The sequence below is a fragment of the Neoarius graeffei genome, chromosome 26 (genome assembly GCF_027579695.1).
Source record: "Neoarius graeffei isolate fNeoGra1 chromosome 26, fNeoGra1.pri, whole genome shotgun sequence".
NCBI classification, from domain to species: Eukaryota; Metazoa; Chordata; class Actinopteri; order Siluriformes; family Ariidae; genus Neoarius; species Neoarius graeffei.
In genome coordinates, this window is record NC_083594.1 from 32012556 (window position 1) to 32036198 (window position 23643).

The 23643-nt window shown below is 42.6% G+C and overlaps 1 protein-coding gene across 2 annotated transcripts in view; it reads right to left on the bottom strand.

The window, feature by feature from the left end:
* The window catches only part of foxj3 (forkhead box J3), a 225488-nt gene that overhangs the window by 127052 nt on the left and 74793 nt on the right, over positions 1–23643 (bottom strand). For both annotated transcript variants that reach the window (XM_060910583.1, XM_060910582.1), the window contains one exon: positions 11329–11747. In XM_060910583.1, coding sequence (XP_060766566.1) covers positions 11329–11649 — 321 coding nt within the window. In that variant the 5' untranslated portion in view covers positions 11650–11747. The remainder of the gene's footprint in view (positions 1–11328; positions 11748–23643) is intronic.

Here is a 23643-nt window from a genome sequence, read left to right on the forward strand (position 1 = left end):
CCTCTTCAGCCTCAGTTAATGAAAGAACAACTGTTTCACTCAAACAAGTTACAGAGACTTCTTTAGCTTATGGATTAATATGCCTGTTGAATTTTCTGGGACAGCAACTCTGTTTATTCAAAAAAAAGAAAGAAAAGAAAGGGCAATTAATAATGGGTTTATATTAATCCACTCATTCTAATTCATTACCCATTTCTGTACGAACAGCTCACTCACAGGGACTTGGATGGTGGATGTGCTACATAACCAAGGCAAAAACATTTTAGGCCTTTTATTATTACATCAATGTAATCATTTATATGGTCAAGTTTTTCACTTCTTTAGCCTTTTTGGAAGGCGTCTCGAGTGTCAGTGCTTTGCACCAGTCAGAGAAAAATCTTCAGGACAAATTTACACCTTACAGTTTCTCTCCAACATGACAAATTGCTTTTTACCTCATTACCTTAAGGAGAAAGAAAACAAAAAGACAAGCTGGTGTAGAAAGACTATTCATCGCTGATATGCAGATAACAGGAATCCACTTGTTTCACAGATGTTGCAGAACGTTAAAGGTAACTGAACAAATCAAAAGGACGACTTGCTTATTCATAAATTTAAAAAAAAACTATAATAATTATTGGCAAATCATTAAAAGGAATAAAACCTTGGGGCTGTAATGTTACAGGACTTGCTTCATGTTGTCTCATATCACGATAACCTGATGTAGATCATCTTATGGCATGGCCTGTCATGAACTATTCCCTGCTTAAATCAACGACATGATGACCCAAAACCCGTCTCGTCTCATCTTCTTCCGCTTTATCCGGGGCCGGGTCGCGGAGGCAGCAGTCTGAGCATGGAAGCCCAAACTTCCCTTTCCCCAGACACCTTGGCCAGCTCCTTGGGAAGAACACCGAAGCGTTCCCAGGCCAACCGAGAGACATGGTCCCCCCCCCCAGCGTGTCCTGGGTCTTCCCCAGGGCCTCCTCCCAGGGGGACATGCCTGGAACACCTCCCCAGGGAGGCATCCGAAAAAGATGCCCAAGCCACCTCAGCTGATTCCTCTCGATGTGGAGGAGCAGCGGCTCTACTCCGAGCTCCTCCCAAGTGACTGTGCTTCTCACCCTAAGGGAGCGCCCAGCCACCCTGCAAAGGAAACTCATTTCGGCCGCTTGTATCCGCGATCTTGTTCTTTTGGTCATTACCCAAAGCTCATGACCATAGGTGAGAGTCGGAACGTAGATCGACCGGTAAATTGAGAGCTTCGCCTTTTGGCTCAGCTCCTTCACCACGACGGACCGGTAAAGCGACTGCATCACTGCGGAGGCTGCACCGATCCGCCTGTCGATCTCACGTTCCATCCTTCCCTCACTTGTGAACAAGATGCCGAGATACTTAAACTCCTCCACTTGAGGCAGGACTTCTCCACCAACCTGGAGAGGGCAAGCCACCCTTTTCCGGTCGAGAACCATGGCCTCGGACTTGGAGGTGCTGATTCTCATCCCAGCCGCTTCACATTCGACTGCAAACCGCCTCAGTGCATGCTGAAGGTCCTGGTTTGAAGAAGCCAACAGGACATCATCCGCAAAAAGCAGAGATGAAATCCTGTGGTTCCCAAACAGGATTCCTTCCGGCCCCTGGCTGGCATCCTGGTCGCGGAACACTGGACCAGCTCTATACCCTTCATAGGGTGCTCGAGGGTTCATGGGAGTTTGCCCAACCAGTCCACATGTGCTTTGTGGATCTGGAGAAGGCATTCGACCATGTCCCTCGTGGTATTCTGTGGGGGGTGCTTCGGGAGTATGGGGTTCGGGGCTCTTTGCTAAGGGCTGTCCGGTCCCTGTATGAACGGAGCAGGAGTCTGGTTCACATTGCTGGCAGTAAGTCAGACCTGTTCCCAGTGCATGACCCAAAACCATAAACCAGAAAACAGTACACAAATCAAAATCAGATCGACACTGATCAACTCCATTACAAAATTTGTCACTGCAGTGGCACAATTTCTGTAGTTTCTGGCACAGTAGCAAATTATGCATCTGACTGTGTCAAATTATAAACAGTGAGAAACCTGTGGAATGTTAAGACATGTTCAAAATGGGATTTCGTATAACATCTGTATTTCAAACACCCCAAATTTAAGACAAAACCACAGGCAGGGCTTCATGGAGGCGATTATCTCAGTCTGCCCATAAGTGAGCAAATAAAAACATGCACCATTTCTGTACTTCACATCCTGTCTTGAGTTATTAAATACACTGAAACTAACCAGAAGATATAAATACTGTGCAGGTGACATTGAGTGAACTGCAAAATGGCCTTGAACAACACAATGACAGTTCAACGAGGTAAACATCTTCGAAGTTGGTTGAGAACAGCACACAGGATTACAATACACGCTGTAGAGAATCATTCAGGTCTCTCGAGTCTGGTCATAAAGCATTCTGCTTCAATATAAGCACAATTCATTCACACCACTGTTAACGCCACTAGCTAGACTATTTACAGTAGTCATTTTGTTCCAAGCTCAAACATGACAGCCGATGGCTGTAGACCGGGGGCTATACACTGCTTCCTTGAGTCAACTCGTCAATTTTGAAAATACATACTTTTGCACATCCCTTTTATACACAAGACTAGTAATGGAAAAACGATCACAATCTTCACTAAACTTGCTAGTTATTTCTTCAGTACAGTATTATGCTGCAGGAATATGAAACCTAAACATTAGAATGTCAGCGTTTAAATTATTTAACATGCGCCAACACAAAGACTACGGCTCGCAGGCCACATCTTACGCCTGCCAGACCACCACCATGCAAAAACAGCCATAACATGGACACCGCCAGTCAGCAAGAGAAGGAGGGGAAGGCCAAAGATCACATGGAGGAGGACTTTCCAGGAGGACCGAAAGAGAACGAACATCCCCGGGAGAAGGCTGAAGCAGCTGCGGCTGACAAATCTAAGTGGCAGAAACTTGCTGCCCAAGGAGCCAAAAGGCACAGGAGGACCCAAGTATCACACCTTATTTTTCCATAATTGCACAAAAAAAAATAAAAATATCCCCCCCACACACACAATTACTCAAATACCATTCTAAAACTCTCAGCATATGACAGTCATACTACAGACACACACCTGATGCCCAAGGAGACCAGTCACTGAAATGAACAGCAATTGGACTCATTCTTTATAAAACACACTGGTTTAGATTCAAGATTAGGATTCATTCCCTTTCGTAGGGACCACAAAGGGGGATGAGGGGAAAGAAAAGGAAAAGAAAGAAAGCGTAAAAACTATCACAGTGAAATAAAACGGCCGAATTGTGCTGCTGAACACAGGATTTGAAGCCACCACATCAGCTTGTCCATGTCAGCTCCTCACTCTGTGCACAGCAAGCTGGTAAACTTGCCAAGCGTACCTGGCACACAGCAGCTCTGTGACCACCTACTCTGAGTGAGTGAACGAGTGTCGGGGCACGAGTGGGCTGGGGCAAGGTGAGGCTGGTGGGCGGCTGAGCGGCAGGAGCTTCCGCTTCCTGCCTTATAAGCCTGTCTCACAGCGGGATCAAACTGGCTGCCGCGTGAATCACACCACTCCTACCACCAACACAGCTACTTCTGCTACCACAATTAAAAGCAATCTGGAGGGAGAAAGAAAGAGACTGCAGTGCTAAAAATATTCAACAAACCACACCACTTAATAATTGTGCAGCAGATTTCAAATGACTATCTGATGTTCTGTAAAGTGGCCACATTTTCAGACGTGGGGAAAAAGCAAATGGGCCAACTCTAAACATGTACTGTATCTCACCTATTTTTTTAAATATATTATTAAATCAGCAGAACGGTTAAAAATCCAAATGCTTTCTTAACAGCGTAACGATGATCCAGACTGGAGGAACAGACGGGGGAAATAGGAGAGGTTTTTACATCCTGAGACTAAAGCTGGGGCTGAGAGATAGGAGAAACCACAACACCCTCACCTGAACCGCTGCAGACATTTAAATAACTGCAACGACTTGACTTTTCCATTACTTATGAGCAGGAACATTATCTCCAAAGTGAATAATGCCCATAGGGGGTGCAGCAGCTCCCCAAATCACAAAATAGAAAAATAGCTGAATGCCCCAGGCTGCCATTCCTCTGCTGGCTGCCCAATGGAGGAAGTAGCCTTTGATCAGTTTTGGGTTTTGGCTATTTGCATTTCATGAGATCAAAAAGCTCAGTCCAGCATCTTACTGAAGCCACTACTTCAAATCTGCAGCAGATTCAGGCTCAGTAACAGCATTTATCCTTTAGCCTGAGCTTAAAAGGTCAGCGTCAGCGGTAATAGCGGCAATGTTTGTTGAGCACATGCATTATTCTCCTTTCTTCCACTGAGAAATACTCAAAATTAACTACCACCACCTCAGGCATATTAAACATTTTAAAAACATTCTGATACCATGCAAAGAAATGTTTAGGATTTCTTCTGGCGTCTCTCATTTATGGAAAAACCATTGCCGAGAGTCCATTTCTGGGACAGGCAATCACGACTGGAAAATTCATGAGGCCAAGATTGGATCGAGTGCAGGTATGAATGACCCAAAACACTCATCAGCAATTACAGTGTTGCAGATGCTTGAGAAAAATGCTGCTTTATAGTCCCAGGGAGCTGCGAACATGTTCATGGCATGATCTGTGCCACAGCTCCACATTTTCAGCCTGCATAAGATAAGATTATGGCTCGTGCTCCAGCAGCATTTTACATTACAGGCATTGAGCAGACGCTCTTCTCCAGAGCGACGTACAACATACTGTACCCAGGACAGCCTGGGGAGTATTTGGGGGTTAAGGTGCCTTGCTTGAGGGCACTTCAGCCATTCCTGCCGGTGCAGGGAATCGAACGGCAAACTTTTGGTCCCAAAGCTGCTTCTCTAACCATCAAGCCATGGCAAGTAGTCACATTTGCAAGCGTTTTATGTAGAGGTTTCAAATTTCTGAGGATGCCTTTAAGTTGCAGTGTAGCTGCAGGGGTACATACAGTACAGGGCCACAGACACTTGGACGAAGACGACAACTGAAGTGATGGAAACCTGGAGCCAGGTGACATTAGGAGCAGCCACCACAAGGCCCAAATTCTTTTAAACTCACAGGAGCAGATACTCAATTCCTGCTAAACAAACATCTTCAGCAACGAGTGGAGCTGACTGGTAAGGGAGACTCTGTTAACCTGAGAGCAGCCAAATTGAGCTCATTTACACTTTCTTTCAAAAAAAAAAAAAAAACCCGTAGCAACATGTCTCACATACGAAGCTCCACAATCAACAAAAACAGGTCTCGCTCATTTTGCTATACAGATGTGGAAAATACAAGCTTGCCTTTTGTCTTGAGGTCTGTATGTCATTCTGTATGAAAACAGATGATGGCACTGTGCTCTTTTTATAATCTGAAAACAGCAAGATGAATTCTGGTGCTTATGCCACATTAAACAAGTCATTTTCAATCAAAGAACCACCTCTTTTTATAATTAAAAAAAAAAAAAATTGCCCATTTTACTCCTTGGTTTAGCTTTCTGATGCAGATCTTGCACCAGTGGCAACCAAGAGCTCTGCAGAAGTATGATCTGACTGATACTGATACTTACATCCTCAGTCTTTAGCAGACAGCACTGAGGAGGCTACAATAAACACCTATCCAAGGAATCTAACTGCAAGCTGGAGTGTATGTATCGACAGATGGACAGAGAGAGAGAGGATATTACATTAGTGGCGTGAAGATATGAAGTTTATCTTTGAATAAATAGTGCATGCATGTGCGTGCATTTTTTTAAATATTTTTCTTCATGAGTGAGTGAAGCAAACGAGTGAAATATTTTTCAACACGAGATGATAAACTTCATATCTTCAAGCCAACATTTATTATTATTATTATTATTATTATTATAATTATTGACATTGCCACAAAACGCAAGTTAATCAAGAGAATTAAGTTTGAACTCGTTTGCCATTTTGACAACACATGTCTAGTCAGCAGGAAAACACTGGGCGTGACGACAGAGTGAAATATCAGGAATTACTTTTTTCGCGGTCCGGTTTCCATCAAATCCTGCGCTCTGATTGGCTGGCGAGCAGGTCCGTATCCTACGATACGGACCCCAGCTACGGACCTCTGGCGACTTGCTTGTTCACAACAACAAACATGGTAGCAATTTTTGTCAACATTTATTTTCATATTTCTCAGGAGAATAGCATTAATTTTACAGCATGGATAGTGATTACGACAGTGTTCACAGCGAAAGCGAGTTTTACTACCCTGAGGAAGAAGAAATAAAACATTTCAGCAGAAAGCTAAAAACCTGTAACTGTTGCTAAAGCTGAGCAAAAACATGGCTGAATCCTGAATGACTCAATTTTGTATAAATAGGGGACTACATAGGCGGCAAAATGTAGTTTTTTTTCCTGCCATGGAAGTGCACTTGTATCCCGAGGAGGAAACAATTTGCATTACAGGCGTGAATGAGGATTCAAAATGGCGGCTCGGTTTTCCCTTTCAGGCGCGATCGTTTTTTGTTAGAATTTGGTAAAGAAAAAATTAAATATTTACCAGCTTAAGGTTGGTCCGTATGGTGAAATACTGTGACCTCGGCCTTGAATACTGACCTCGGCGCAAAGGACCTGAGTCAGGACTTTCAAGACCTCAGTCTTCGTGTTTGTGTGTGTGTGTGTGTGTGTGTGTGTATATATATATATATATATATATATATATATTTTTTTTTTTTTTTTTTTTTTTTTTTTTAAACGATGCGGACCTCTCAGCTGGTAAAAAACATCATACATTACAGGCCACTTTTTCCATGAAACAAAAACATTCTATTCCCTTCTAGCGAGTTTATTGATGGCATGCAGTATCACCGTATTGCTTATTCTCCATATACAGAACATGCTGAACACCCAAAAGGCTACCAAAACTAAATTATATATATTCATACATATTTCCAAGAGAAAAACACATCAACGGACATCGAAAAACTGGAAGAGAGAGAGACACGTCAGAGATGTAAAACTTCCGTGCTAGCAAGCAACTGTGACAGTTTGTAAACAAACATGGCTACAAGGTTTGCTTTGTTAAACGCAGAAGATTGAGAGAATTTTGGCTGTCAGAATGCTCCGTTCTGTGTAGTTGTCATTGGTTTTAAAAGTAACTAAGTAAATGAGACAAGGGGAGGAAAAAATAAATAAATTTGCCTGACTGCGCTAGCACTGGCCTGCACAAGCAACACCAGCGAGACGGTAACGGGACTGCCACACTAATGGCACCGAGTCGCAGGCAAGCTCGCGTTGGCTTTCTCTTAACACTACTGCTATGCCAGCTGGAAGCTAACTGGACTGCCTCACAAACAGCCCCGAGTTGGGAGTAAACTAGTGTTTGCCTTCGAGAATGCTGATATGAAGTGCATGTAGTATTATAATAATGGCATTTTTCGTGGTCTTACAGACATTCCATTCAGCTAGCATGATCCTGAACTCATCTTCCACTCCTTCAATATCATGCTAGCTGAATGGAATATATCCGATATACCACCCAAAGCCAGCCAATATTATTTAAATATCACTATCTTGGATGTAGTTTGTATGAAAAATACAAGTGGCGTATTTCCCAGTAAAACACTCATGTCCATGTTTATTTTAAAAACAAAGATATCAGGCTTGTAGTACTTGAGTCCAGGACTCGGACTTGACTTCAGCATTGAAGACTCAGACTCATGCGTTAACTGCATTCGGACTCGTAAATTGGAGACGACGTCTCCGATTTTTTTTTTTCCTTTTTTTGGTAGTATGCCATAATTTGCCACTCGATATTTATAATCGACATTAATTTTTATACTAATTTTGTGCAAGAGAATGCATATTCACCTGTTCATACGTCATGTTTAGGAACAAACTAATGTTAACAGCGCTAAAATGCCTGGAGAGAACGCCCCTATGATAGTCCGCTTTGCTTATACAGACTTCTCGTGCAGTGGGGGGGGGAAAAAAAAAAAAAAAAAAATGCACTGCCATGTCATTCCATACGTTGAAGAACTATCGAGGAGAAGATAGGGACAACCTTGAACTTCAATTGTCATTTGGCAAGACTCCACCCAGAGAACTAAGTGACACACTATTACCCTGTCCACACTAGGGATTTTGTACCGATACGATACTACTTTTGTACCGCAACACCTGTCCACACTAGCAACTATACCGGTACTGCAGCGGTATAACACTATCGGTACGAAACCCACAAATGTATGGGTTTCGTACCGGTACAGTATCGGTACTGTAGCGCTTCGCTGTAGTGTGGACAGATGAAGCGGCTCTGTATTGATACAAATATAATGCGCATGCGCAAAGTCACACACCTCAATCGATGTCTTCGCTGAATAAAATAGTGAAGAACGGAGACTCGTTTTCTTTGGTTCTTTCTCAACTGCCTCGCGCGTTTTATACAATTCGACTGAATAAATGACCGCCAGAAATACAGACTGTACACTGACAACAAAAAGCACACACACGTTGTTTCATCCGCCATATTCTCGGAAGGAATTTACTCGGTAACCACGGAAACATTTCACGCACGCACATTTCAACTACCGTGAAAGAAAATCGCAAACATTTCTCGCTAGTGTGGACAGATGCACTAAACTGTTCCGGTATACTTTGTATCGATACAGTTATACCACTATCGTACCGGTATATGTGAACACAGCTTAAGTTCATTGCTTTGTTGATAGCGGGGCTTGCTGACCGATGAACTAGCTAGTGTTAACCCTCTCTCATATTATTTGCCCTGTTGATAGTGGGTGGGGCTCGCTGAGCGATGAACAAGCTTTTTAATCCGTAGCCTATTAACTAAAATGGGGCACTCAAGCAGTAACGTTAGTCCAACGCAGTAGCAGAGACTGTTTCACATAAAGGCGGCAGCAACAGCCACTGTCAAATGGCACGGTTGGACTCTTGTTCTCGGACTCAACTTGGATCAATAGTGAACTCGACTCGAAATTTCCTTTAATAACTTGGACTTGACTCAGACTTGAACACTGGGGACTCGGATACATCTCCATCCCCAAACTGCAATGATGATTTTTGCCCTTGATGAATTATCTTCCAATTGACATTGCTTACTGATATTTCTTATAAGTTCTGGCTAATGGTGCTCTTTTGAGATGATTAAATGAACTGCTGCCATCCGGATTAGCCCAGTCTCATCTCTCTAGCATAGACTGCATTATCATAGAGAACAGACGCGTGCGTGCACTGGGTTGTAAATTCCTGCTGCCGACATCTCCAGGGGAACAGCAGAGCGGTGACTGCATGCCGACCTACATTCATCCCAACCACATGCATGATGTATGTGTGACTGCATAAATAACACTGCACAGCACCAAGACAAAGTCCCTAACAGATACGAAGGGTTCAGACCCTCTTTTCTGTGACAGCATCTCATCCTACTCTTCTATAAAATGTACATCAATCATAGTATTCCCTGCAATACAGCCCAAGTGCAGTGTCAGTGTCTCCAGTCTGACGAGCTGTACTCTGCCTCTGTCTGAACCACACTCGCATTATACAGGCAGACACCATAGCGGCTCTGTCTGTCTCATACTGCACAGCTAAAAGCCTTCGGAGAGGGAGATCGGTGCACCTTTACCTTTCACTTCTGCCACCTTCAGTTAAAATACAGCCACTACGTCGACATACAGGATTAAGTAGAGGTGGCGGGGTTCGCAAATTGATGAACGAGGTCTAATAAATAAGTATTACTCAAGTCTCCTTGAAAACACAGATCTAAAATGTGAACACATTTATTTACCATTTTGAACAACACTACCTTGTTTTTGGTACAGCCACTATTCACACAGTCACAATCCATAACGCACAAAATTGAATATGGTCATCAAGATCAGTCTGTGAACAAGCAGAATTTCTTTCTCTGACCACAACAATGCTAATAAATGTGAGGTGCTCTGTCGTCTTGGGTCACATTCGATCAGTTAAAGGTGCTTGAACAAGTCAGGGCAATATCCTTCTGCATACATAAAATGCAGAAATCCATTTGTTGTGCTGGTTCAAAACGCAGGCCAAGGACAAAAAGGGGCAGATGTCACACAAAGCATTAAGGCGCAGCAGTGAAACTGAACTTACCCAGCATTTTTTCCAGATTGTACTACGAACCCACGTGTGCAACGAGAGAATGAAAGAGGAGCAACCAATATAACCCAGTGCAGCAATTTGGCAGTCCAAATCTTCAAGAGCATTAATACCTCCTGAACCCAAAACAGACCCCTTGGAAATTACAAATCTTTTCAAAAGCAAGTATAATTTCATTTCCCATTTCCTAAAATATGACTCCAAGAACTTTTCATGAGAAAAAGGTCCTCTCTTCCCCCTTCCCAAAAAAAAAAAGCCTGCTGCATGTTGCAATTTCAGCAAGTATTTAATTGGAGGCTTTGATTCCGGGTTTATCAAATGAACAAATAAAATCATGAAACAAATCAAGAAATTAAGGCAGGAGTGTCTGGGTGATCAGTGAACTATATGCTTGTATAGCTTTGCACAGACTGATGTAAACATCTGCCTCACTGCAAAGGGAAACGTGAGGGAGGTGAAAACATGCTCCGACATGCACACGACACGTCTCTCACGGATATGAACCACATGCATATTGCTTTGACTGCAATGAAGCCACAGCAGAGATTCTATTGGCAATAAATGTCAACTGATTGGAAAGCTCATTCTAATATCAATTTCCATCTCCGCTCTTTAAAAGGCAATCAGCATGGCTTCATCTCTGTATATCACATGCTACTTGAGATGACACAGCAATAGCACCCTCTTGCATAATGGACTTCTATCAAGGCATCTGGCATGAATAATACAATCCATGAATAGGTGATTTTGTCTGAGGCTCATTTCAGATAGGTCTGCTTCTTTGAATATCAACACTTTCAGTGCTCACATTTCTGCCTGGAAAAAAAAAAAAGCCTCTGTTTTCCCTGTTTGAAAAACAACAAAAAAAAAAACCACTTAAATATTAACATTCAAAACCAGATCAGAACTGCTTCCTCCACAAAATCAAAGTGATGCTTGCGAATCATTTTCTACCTTATATTTGCAAAATAATTCCCTGCATAGCATTCTGACAGAATAAGAAATGATAATTTCACACATTAACCTTGGTCGTCTCCTCCTGCATGAATTCTAGGCTGATTTGGCGCACTGATTGAATTTAAGTGGAGTGACTGCCACTTGCATGCATGCAAATGTGTCTTGATGGGCAGAAACAAACAAAAATAAATAAATAAATCCTTGGCACCCGCTGCTCTTACCTTCCAGCCGCTGCCGGCCTCCCTGTAGTAGGGGAAATTGTCACAGATCCACTGGTAGATTTCGCTCAGGGTCATTTTCTTCTTTGGAGAGCTGTTGATGGCAAACGTAATGAGGCTGGCGTAGCTGTATGGTGGCTTTCCATCTTTGTGCTGCTGTACCTCCTCCTGGTCCAGCGTAGTGTTTGGGTCAAGCAGGGCACTCTTCTTAGCCATGCCTGGGCCATGGGCGCTCTGGGCATCAGCCTTTTGGATGGCTGCCCGCATGGTCAACTGTGGCAGCCAGTCCATGGAGGTTAAACTGCTCTCCAGCTCCGAGGTCATGATGGATGGAGCAGATGGAGATTGGGCAAAGACTGGAGGCAAGCGCGGAAGCTCCTTCAGATTGGAGCCCAAGCGCCTCAGCAGATTCCAGGTCAAATCTGCAGGGAAATAAAATACATTGAGGCAGTTAGTTCACGACACACCATCAAACCAGGTAAAGAAACCCTCGCTCCAGGCATGTGTTGGAGAACACCATGATTAAATAAAACTACTGACGTCTCATCATGTCATACCTCCTTGGCTCGTTTGAATAGTCCCCCCCCCAGTCATTATTAAACCCATTCTGCGCTCACTTTTCAGCCTTAAACGTCCTATTTTCTCCTTTATGAAAGCAATGATCAGAGACTAACACACAATCATAAACTGCAAATCATACAATCAAACCTTCAGGGGGGAAAGCACAATGGTAATATTTATTTTATTGCAGAAGAGTGAAAGGAAAAAGGGTCTGTGTTCCAATTAGCACACCCAGCGCTGTGGAACAGACACTGGTCTGTAGTTCATGCTGACCAGGCTGTCTGGCCCACCTCCTACTTCTGTCCTACACACAGCGGCTCAGATTACAGCAGTGTGAGTCAGCGCACCAATGCTGCGGAATTGTTTTCGCAACTGCCAGCCAAATGGAGGAATGGCTCACAAGGAATTCCGATTCTCCTGTGGGCCTAAGGGTAGTAACCCTCTCTTCTATGCTTTCCCTTCCCTTGCTCCACCCAGTCTGAGTTGTAAACAAGTCACAGAATTGTCAGCGTGCCTCGTGCCAACTTGTGGCTGCAACCTACTCCCACAAACAACCTTGAGTTTTAGGCACCATGCCCTCACTGCTCCTAAAATAGAAGGGAACAAGCATGAGGGGCCCCACTTCAGGCAAAGGTGCACAACCATACAACCAGAGTGAAACACCACTTACTAGAACTTTTTTTTTTTTTTAAATAAAAATCGCTGAGACATGGCTAGAAAAAAGAAGCAATGACAGAATAACCCATATAATATTCCCAAAAAAAAAAAATCTTGAGACCGTCGAAAGAACAGAGACATGCACGAATTGAAATTTCTTCACAGTAGAGAAAATGCTCATGAAATTTACAAGTCTAAAATATGTTGGCATGATGCACATTTTTCCTTCATAGCATGCGAGCTTTTTCATAACAGTGAGTCACAACCCTTGAGTCGGTTTATGGGTTGGTTATGCTTAGGTTTATGATCATCATGCAAAAAGAGACACCCAAATAAATCTCTCACCCTTTCTAAGCAAAACTAAACTTAAATTCACTGCAGACTGAAGGGTTCTGAATTATTTGCACATGGCCATTATTTGGATGATCCTCCAAACAAAGGAGGAGAGAGGAAAAAAAAAAAAAACACCCCCCACGACTACAAGCCTTGAAATTCCTCCTGCGTGTATGTCACATAAAACCCTAAACCACACAGACTTCCCCCTCGCTTGGCACACTGGAAAAAAACCCAGAGCTCATGCCTCAAACCTCAACCTCTTCCAATGAGACTGCTGCTGTTTTGACCTTGCGTAAATGGTCCAGACGCTGTGGAAAATCTCCTAAGTGCCATCTTAATTAGTGCACCTCAGCAGAGGCAGGCATTAAAACACAACCAGCATCTCCACTCATTAGCCTAAACCCAGGGAGTAAAGCAGGGCACGGGGGGCATAAGCCTGCTAGCACAGGATAGTGAAAGGCCTGGCAGCTGCCCTGCTCCAACACCGAGGTCAGCCGGTCCAGCCCATTGAAGCCAGCGCACCCTCGGGAGCAGACACATGGAAGCGCTTTGATTCTCTGCGCACCACACAAAAGAGCAATGCCGGGTTTTTGTTTTTTTTTTTCCAAAAAATACAAAGAGCCTTTTTTCATGACCAAGAAGTAGGTCATGGTTTATGATGGACAATAATGTTAATTACCCATCAAGTCATTCTTTATTATTCTTGCCCTGGCGTACTACATCACTGCACAACTCAAGACCGTACGCATATTGCAAGGAGAACCCCTGCAAAGCACCAATTCCCCCCCCCCCAAAAAAAAAAAAAAACCTTAAAAAGATAGACTGCTTTTCAGATTTTAAGTGTAGGTCATAAAAAGAATTTTCCTGGACAACCAATTATTTCTGTTTAGTGGACCGAAAGCTACTGAATTCAAATCACAGATTCCCAATTTTTTTTTTTTTAAATAATAGAACAATTAATTAATTTACGGCCACGTGGCCCTAAATTCTCTGCTATTTTTGCCTGCCTCACCATGACTCAATACAAAGACGCCACGTCATGCGTCAAGTGGTGGGCTTTCCCTGTTCACGCAAGGCATTGTGGGATACACATTTGAAACAGAACAGGAAAACTGAGGACGTGAGTGTGCAAATGAAACGTGAAAGACCAACTACAGTAACAGAAAGTGAGAAAAGACATTATATTGTGAAGGAAAGCAAATGCAGGACCAAACTAATAAATATCGGCGGTCGGTGAGCACCTCGGTGTGATCAGCAGGTTTAGCGATAAAATGATGCAACTGTCAGTGCAAGGTAAACCTGCGCATGCGCACATGGACTTCCTCGGGCAATTTCATGCGCATCATTTGCTAGAGAATCCCCTCAAATTAAATTAAAAAGACATGCATTGTTTTTGTGCAGGCAAATGTGCATTTTTCTTTAAAACTATTTAGTCTGCTCATATGTTGTTTGGGACGCAGACTTGGCACTGCCAAAGCTGAGAATATAAATAATCTGCAGCTGTTATGGAATTACAGAAGAGTACAGAAGTAAACTGTAATGAATGTTTTATAAATTTGTAGTCACGAAAACACATTAGTGGAGAACATACACGAGACAGCTATCATTATTTCTTCAGGTAAATAACATCTTGACAAATTTTTACAACAAATAAATTTACAGAGGTGCTTGAAAGTTTGTGAACCCTTTAGAATTTTCTATATTTCTGCATAAATACGACCTAAAAGATTATCAGATTTTCACGCAAGTCATAAAAGTAGATAAAGAGAACCCAGTTAAACAAATGAGACAAAAATATTATACTTGGTCATTTATTTATTGAGGAAAATGATCCAATATTACATATCTGTGAGTGGCAAAAGTATGTGACCCTCTAGGATTAGCAGTTAATTTGAAGGTGAAATTAGAGTCAGGTGTTTTCAATCAATGGGATGACAATCAGGTGTGAGTGGGCACCCTGTTTTATTTAAAGAACAGGGATCTATCAAAGTCTGATCTTCACAACGCATGTTTGTGGAAGTGTATCATGGCACGAACAAAGGAGATTTCTGAGGACCTCAGAAAAAGCGTTGTTGATGCTCATCAGGCTGGAAAAGGTTACAAAACCATCTCTAAAGAGTTTGGACTCCACCAATCCACAGTCAGACAGATTGTGTACAAATGGAGGAAATTCAAGACCATTGTTACCCTCCCCAGGAGTGGTCGACCAACAAAGATCACTCCAAGAGCAAGGCGTGTAATAGTCGGTGAGGTCACAAAGGACCCCAGGGTAACTTCTAAGCAACTGAAGGCCTCTCTCACATTAGCTAAATGTTCATGAATCCACCATCAGGAGAACACTGAGCAATAATTGTGTGCGTGGCAGGGTTGCAAGGAGAAAGCCACTGCTCTCCAAAAAGAACATTGCTGCTTGTTTGCAGTTTGCTAAAGATCATGTGGACAAACCAGAAGGCTAGTGGAAAAATGTTTGGATGTGATTTGACAGTCAGGAAAATAAAGTATTCAACATCTATTTTTTTCTATCCAACAGGCCAGTTACTCACATTAAACCTATATGGCCTTTCAATTTCATAAAAATCGGTTAAATTTACATTAGCTCCCTCTGAAATTTGATCATTGTGATGTGTTTATTTCTACAATATCTCCAAAAAAAAAAAAAAACCCACACACAACCCCAGGCTATACTGTGGCTGAGAAGTTATTTACCTTGAGGGAATTCCCTAGCAAATAAAGTGCATGAAATTGCTTGTTTTGCACAGTCAAGCAGACAGGGGAAGTCTGCGTGCGCATGCACAGATTTACCTGCTGCTGCTTCTTCTGGGTTTTACGGCAACTAGCATCCACAGTGTTGCATTACTGCCATCTCCAGGTTTACCTTGACCGTGCACTGACTGTTACATCATTCTGTTGCTAAACGAACAGCTGATCACACCAAGGTTCTCACTAACCACCGATATTTATTAGTTTGGTCCTGCGTTTCCTTTCCTTTGCAACGCAACATCTTTTCTTCTTGCTTTCCGTTACTGTAGTTGGTCTTTCATGTTTCACTCATGTCCTTTGTTTTTCCTCTCCCGTTTCAAATTTGTATCCCACAATGCCTTACACGACCGGGGAAAGCCTGCCACGTGATGCATAACGTACTATCTTTAATTGGATCATGGTGAAGCAGGAAATAGCAGAGACTATAGGGCCACATGGCCCTAAATTCATTAATTGTTCTAATTTAAAAAAAAAAAAAAAGATTGGAAGTCTGTGATTTGAATTCAACAGCTTTCGGTCCACTAAATAAAAATAATTGGGTGTCAGGGAAAAAATTCTTTATGACCAAACTTAAAATCTGAAAGGCCATCTACTAGAGCTAGGCGATATGGCATTAAAAAAAAAAAATCTTCAATTTTTTCACAAAAAATCAGATTTTCATCGATTTTCCCCCCTATTAAAAATCAAACTACAGATGACAAAAATGACTCAAAACAAGTTTTATCTTTATTTTGTTTTCACTTAAATTTCCCCTTTGGGGTTAAAGTGCAACCAGAAACCAAAAAGAAGCCAAAAAACAAGCTTGTAGATGAGATGGCAGACCATGCCATTGTAAACGGTGAGAACATACAGTAACTTTTAGAAAGCTTTCTCCAACATAGCTTAGTTTCAAACTGGCACTGACACAATGCACCTTCAAACTTTATTTAAAAAAAAAAGCCCCCTCAAAAAAAAATTAATGTGTATGCATGTTATTTGCCAGCTGGGAGGTCCGTATCGTGAAATACCGAGCTTGTAGATGAGATGGCAGACCATGCCATTGTAAACGGTGAGAACATACAGTAACTTTTAGAAAGCTTTCTCCAACATAGCTTAGTTTCAAACTGGCACTGACACAATGCACCTTCAAACTTTATTTAAAAAAAAAAGCCCCCTCAAAAAAAAATTAATGTGTATGCATGTTATTTGCCAGCTGGGAGGTCCGTATCGTGAAATACCGAGGCCCTCTGGGCCGAGGTTGGTATTCAAGGCCGAGGTCACGGTATTTCACCATACGGACCGACCTTAAGCTGGTAAATAATTTTTTTCTTTACCAAATTCTAACAGAAAACGAGAGCGCCCGAAAGGGAAAATCAAGCCGAACCGCCATTTTGAATCCTCATTCACAGCTGTAATGCAAATGGCTTCCTCCTCAGTATACAAGTGCACTTCCATGGCAAGAAGAAAAAAAATAAAATAAAAAACACTACATTTTGCCACCCATGTAGTCCCCTATAGATAGTTTTCACATTAGGGATCGACCGATATGTTTTTTCAGGGCCGATACCGATACCGATTATTATGGAATTGGGATGCCGATAACCGATATGTGCAACCGATAAATGTAAACATTATAATTCACATGAAATTAAACATAGCACACACTGACACAGACCTTCATATCCATGAAATGTATGTTTAATTGTAAAATTAAACATGAAATTTTGTGCAGGGAGATGCCAGCAGCATTTGTACAATAAAGTCAAACATTAGTTAGAATAAAATAAAATTAAAGCCGCTAGCGGCCTTGACGGGCCCTCGCCCATGTGGTTCCGCAACCCAGGACATTCCGCCACCCAACAAAACAGTCACATGTCATATATTCATCAAATGTTCAAAGGTGATGTGCATGTTGCAAATGCCATGACTGCTTGACGGATGAGAGACAGACAGACAAACACTAAAGTATGTGTGTGTGTGTGTTTCTGTGGTGTGAAAATGTACATTTATATGTACAAAACTATACATGTGTCTCCTCCTTATCTCCATCTCACGCTGTAATCTTAAGTCATCTTAGCTTCCCTGTGTCTGCAGTGTGTGTGTGTGTGTGTTGCTAGGACAACTGTCATGATTCATGTCATTTTTGAACTGATCTAAGGGTTCTGAGTAAGGTTCTGGCCATAAGTTCTGAAGAGATTTGTTTCAATTAGGGGGCGCTATGAAGTCCCTGGGCCACGCCCGGGGCCAAACGTCTGTGGCTGAGAAGCGGTTAAAATGACTGATGTGTGTATCAAATTTCATGAGTTTTCGTGCATGGGGAAATGCCTCAAATAAGGTCAAAAGCGACAGAAAAATAATAATAATAACCCCCAGGGGCGAAAGTGCACAAAATTTGGCGTACATGTCAGGTGAGCTATGAAGAGTTTGCGTATGAAGTTTGATGACAATTGAGTAAAGAGAAGATGAGATATAGATTTTTGAAGAATAAATTTTTTGGTTTTTCCCATGTCAGTAGGTGGCGCTATGCTGTACATGAGTGATTATGAAATGGAAAAATAAGTGTCTACAACAGCAACGCACTATCACAAGGTAGTGGTGTGAAGGAAAAGCATTATGGAATTATTTACCAAAAACCCGTTTTGGAGCAATTGCGTCGGCCAAAAACAGCGCCCCCCATGGACGAAAATTCCCAAAATGTGGTATACATGACATGGGAGGTAGTAAGAGGGTGGCCGTGAAGTTTGACCAAATTTGAGGAAAGATTGGAATTTTTGCCCAAAAATAGCGCCCCCAGTGGCGAAATATCACAGAAATTGGGTAACATGTCAGAAGCCCAATGAGTGATTTGCGTGTGAAGTATGAGCAGTTTTGAGCAATTAAAAGATTTATGAATTTTTAAGCATGTAAAATTTTGCATTGAAAATTGATTGACGCATAACTTCTGAACGGTTTATGCTACGTGAAACGTATTTAGTAACTTTTGTCAGCCATGTCTGTAGATGATGTGTATCAATTTTGGTGACATTCCTATGAACGGTCTAGGAGGAGTTGCGCCGTCTTCGTGGCCATGCATTTCGCACAAAAGTGAAATTACCTCACTTCCTGTTGGGCGTGGCTAATGCATTGGCATTACATTTTTGTCCGGCTTAGTGAGATACATATGCGTACCAAATGGCATGCCACTACTACAAACCACATGGCAACCAGGCACCTTAATGCGGGAGGCCAAAATCACAACGAGTTAGGGGGCGCTATAGAGGCCCTGAGGCCCGCCTGGATCTGGGCTTCTGGTTCTCAGTAGCGGTGGCAGTCTAAGAAAAAGGAGCCAAATTTCGTGCGTTGTCGACCATGGCAAGCGCCCCAATAAGGGTCTTGTAAAGAGTGTGCTTGCCAAGTTTGACAAATCAGAAGCTGCAATATCATTTTTGCCATAACCAGCACCCCCAGGGGCGAAAGTGCACAAAATTTGGCGTAGACGTCAGGTGAGCTATGAATAGTTTGCTTATGAAGTTTGATGACAATTGAGTAAATATAAGATGAGATATAGATTTTTGAAGAATAAATTTTTTTGTTTTTCCCATGTCAGTAGGTGGCGCTATGCTGTACATGAGCGATTATGAGTTGGAAAAATAAGTGTCTACAACAGCAACGTACTATCACAAGGTAGTGGTGTGAAGGAAAAGCATTATGGAATTATTTACCAAAAACCCGTTTTGGAGCAATTGCGTCGGCCAAAAACAGCGCCCCCCATGGACGAAAATTTCCAAAACGTGGTATACATGACATGGGAGGTAGTAAGAGGGTGGCCGTGAAGTTTGACCAAATTTGAGGAAAGATTGGAATTTTTGCCCAAAAATAGCGCCCCCAGTGGCGAAATATCAAAGAAATTGGGTAACATGTCAGAAGCCCAATGAGTGATTTGCGTGTGAAGTATGAGCAGTTTTGAGCAATCAGAAGATTTGTTATGAATTTTTAAGCATGTAAAATTTTGCATCGAAAATTGATTGACGTATAACTTCTGACCGGTTTATCCTACGTGAAACGTATTTAGTAACTTTTGTCAGCCATGTCTGTAGATGATGTGTATCAATTTTGGTGACATTCCTATGAACGGTCTAGGAGGAGTTGCGCCGTCTTCGTGGCCATGCATTTCGCACAAAAGTGAAATTACCTCACTTCCTGTTGGGCGTGGCTAATGCATTGGCATTACATTTTTGTCCGGCTTAGTGAGATACATATGCGTACCAAATGGCATGTGACTACTACAAACTACATGGCAACCAGGCACCTTAATGCGGGAGACCAAAATCACAACGACTTAGGGGGCGCTATAGAGGCCCTGAGCCCCGGCCAAGTTTGGGCTTTTGGTTCTGAGTAGCGGTGGCAATTCTCGGAACTGGCGCCAAATTTCGTGCGTTTTCGCCCATGGCAAGCGCCCCGAAAATGGCCCAACAGCGGAGAAAAATAAAGAAGAAGAAGAAGAAGACGGAAGAATAATTAAAGCCGCAAGCGGCCTCGACGGGCCCTCGCGCCAGCGGCCAAGGGGGGCGGGGGCATGCGTCCCCGCGAAATACCTTCCACAGCTTCTTCGGCAAGAGACATTACTCCCACAATGGCGACAAAGCACAGAATTGGACACATGGTAACAATAGGGTCTCGCACTGGACGGTGCTCGGGGGGCGCTATAGAGGCCCTGAGGCCCGCCTGGATCTGGGCTTCTGGTTCTCAGTAGCGGTGGCAGTCTAAGAAAAAGGAGCCAAATTTCGTGCGTTGTCGACCATGGCAAGCGCCCCAATAAGGGTCTTGAAAAGTGTTTGCTTGCCAAGTTTGACAAATCAGAAGCTGCAATATCATTTGTGCCATAACCAGCACCCCCAGGGGCGAAAGTGCACAAAATTTGGCGTATATGTCAGGTGAGCTATGAAGAGTTTGCATATGAAGTTTGATGACAATTGAGTAAATAGAAGATGAGATATAGATTTTTGAAGAATAAATTTTTTGGTTTTTCCCATGTCAGTAGGTGGCGCAATGCTGTACATGAGCGATTATGAGTTGGAAAAATAAGTGTCCACAACAGCAACGTACTGTCACAAGGTAGTGGTGTGAAGGAAAAGCATTATGGAATTATTTACCAAAAACCCGTTTTGGAGCAATTGCGTCGGCCAAAAACAGCGCCCCCCATGGATGAAAATTCCCAAAATGAGGTACACATGACATGGGGGGTAGTAAGAGGGTGGCCGTGAAGTTTGACCAAATTTGAGGAAAGATTGGATTTTTTGCCCAAAAATAGCGCCCCCAGTGGCGAAAAATCACAGAAATTGGGTAACATGTCAGAAGCCCAATGAGTGATTTGCGTGTGAAGTATGAGCAGTTTCGAGCAATCAGAAGATTTGTTATGAATTTTTAAGCATGTAAAATTTTGCATCGAAAATTGATTGACGTATAACTTCTGAACGGTTTATCCTACATGAAACGTATTTAGTAACTTTTGTCAGCCATGTCTGTAGATGATGTGTATCAATTTTGGTGACATTCCTATGAACGGTCTAGGAGGAGTTGCGCCGTCTTCGTGGCCATGCATTTCGCACAAAAGTGAAATTACCTCACTTCCTGTTGGGCGTGGCTAATGCATTGGCATTACATTTTTGTCCGGCTTAGTGAGATACATATGCGTACCAAATGGCATGCCACTACTACAAACTACATGGCACCCAGGCACCTTAAACTGGGAGGCCAAAATCACAACGACTTAGGGGGCGCTATAGAGGCCCTGAGCCCCGGCCAAGTTTGGGCTTCTGGTTCTGAGTAGCGGTGGCAATTCTCGGAACTGGTGCCAAATTTCGTGCGTTTTCGCCCATGGCAAGTGCCCCGAAAATGGCCCAACAGCGGAGAAAAATAAAGAAGAAGAAGAAGAAGAAGACGGAAGAATAATAATAGTGAACTCTTACAAGAACAATAGGGCCTTCGCCCATAGGGCTCGGGCCCTAATAATAGTGAACTCTTACAAGAACAATAGGGCCTTCGCCCTATAGGGCTCGGGCCCTAATAAATATTCACCAATTAAAAAAAAAAAAAAAAAAATCACTCCCTACTATATTACAGCTCACCATTTTCAGTGGAAAATAAATGAAAATACACTCTGGATTCTTTTACACTAAGAACTAAGTAAGACTTACCAACTTCAAGTAGTTTTTAAATAACAAATCAAGTGTAAGGAGCTGCCTGCAGCATTTTTTTAAAAAGTAAAAATCAAACAAAGTAGGCCATCACTCCCTATTATGTAACAACTTAACAAGTAATCACCTACATTCTAATGCTTTTAATGCCCAAGCCTAATATTCCCGATTTAGGAGGATTATATTGTAGTGAAGGAAGCACAGTTGCTCTGCATGTTAAAAGGAGCGGCTGCTCCTTTAAGAGTCTGTTCAGAGAACGGAAGTCGGAGTGAGGGGGCGGCTTGAAACAGTTCACAGCGGTTAGCTACACGTGTTGATTGGCTATATCGCTTGTGCCAAACAAATCAGATGTTGTGGTGGGCGGGACCGTGTTCTTGAACTCAGAGAGGCGAGTGCAGGAAAGGACGAGCAGTGACAGTCGCGTTAGGAACGAAATGGCTGCAAAAAGGCATGTTATCGGCATATCAGTGGAAATTATGGCCGATACCAATAACCCTAAAAATGCAGAATATCGGCCAGGCCGATTATCGGTCGACCTCCATTGGCGGCCATCTTGCAGGTCAAGCTGAGCATACATTGTAACGCGCGAGTACAAAGTCTTCAAAAGAACCCAAGCAGGCTATTTAAAGCTAGCAATGGTGCACACCTGTTGTATTCACGGCTGTCGTAATAGGTGAAATGATGGTCAAGCGGAGCTTTTATGGAATTCCCACTGTACGGGAGCACGAAGGCGAGCAAACAAACTCAGCATACAAAGGAGAAATCTATGGCTTGCGAGAATCAACCGCAAGGATTATCAGCCTTCCAAACACAGCAAAGTCTGCTCCGATCATTTTATAAGTGCCAAGTTATTTAAATAAACAATCAATTGTGTTTAAGTTTGTTTTTGGAAACCAAAACATGTGAACAATCTCTGGGGAATGCCTAACTGGAACCGCTGAGCATAGGTCGTGTTAACCGACAATTGTCCGTCACTGACGGATTTTTTTTTAGCTATGACGGAAAAATCTGAAGGCTGTCGGTCATTTTGACGGATGTTTACCGTTACCATTACCAATAACAATAATAGTCTAATAATAACAATAATAAAACAATGAAACACACAATTGAAATGATTGTCAAGTTGTGGCAGAGTTTTCTTACATACAGTATACACAGTCTTCACTGACGTCACTTTCAATCTGAGCCGACGTTGCGGTGAGTCTTGATGTTCAGTGCATCATGTATACATTGTAGCCACTGCGCAAGGCTGTTCCCCCTATCGCGCTCCTGACCACGCTCTGACTTTACTAACCACTAGCACAGTGAGATGTATTAATGTTTCCCTTCTCTGCAGAAGACACGTCATTTTTGCTATTTAAAAAAAAAAAAAAAAAAAGAGATGCATTGGGTTGTTTGTGTCGCTTCCCTGCCTGTACGTCTTAATGCAATAGCGCTCATTTAGGCTAGTTGTTTTCTTGTTTTTAAAATGAAACAAATGTCGATTTATTGTATTCTTCCCCAGCAAGCTTAGGAACATCACTGCTCGAATATCTGCTAAACTATCATTTTAATGAGAGCACGGGTAGACAAGCTAACATTTAAACATAACTTCGTTTTATTTAAGACCTTCCGTGTCAGGTTCCAGGCTCTGCGGGGTGCAGAAAGACCGCATGCCGCAGGATTTCCTCCCTATGAAGAGAGTACTAGCAGGGTCGGGAAATCCAACTTTCAGAGGCTCTTGCTGGCTTCTGATCACTTCCCTGGGAGAAATGTTTCCCGACTTCAGAACTTTGGCTGAAGTGGCGCTGGTTATTCCAGTCTCCAGTGTCGCAGCAGAGTGCGGGTTCAACCTTCAGAATAAAATTAA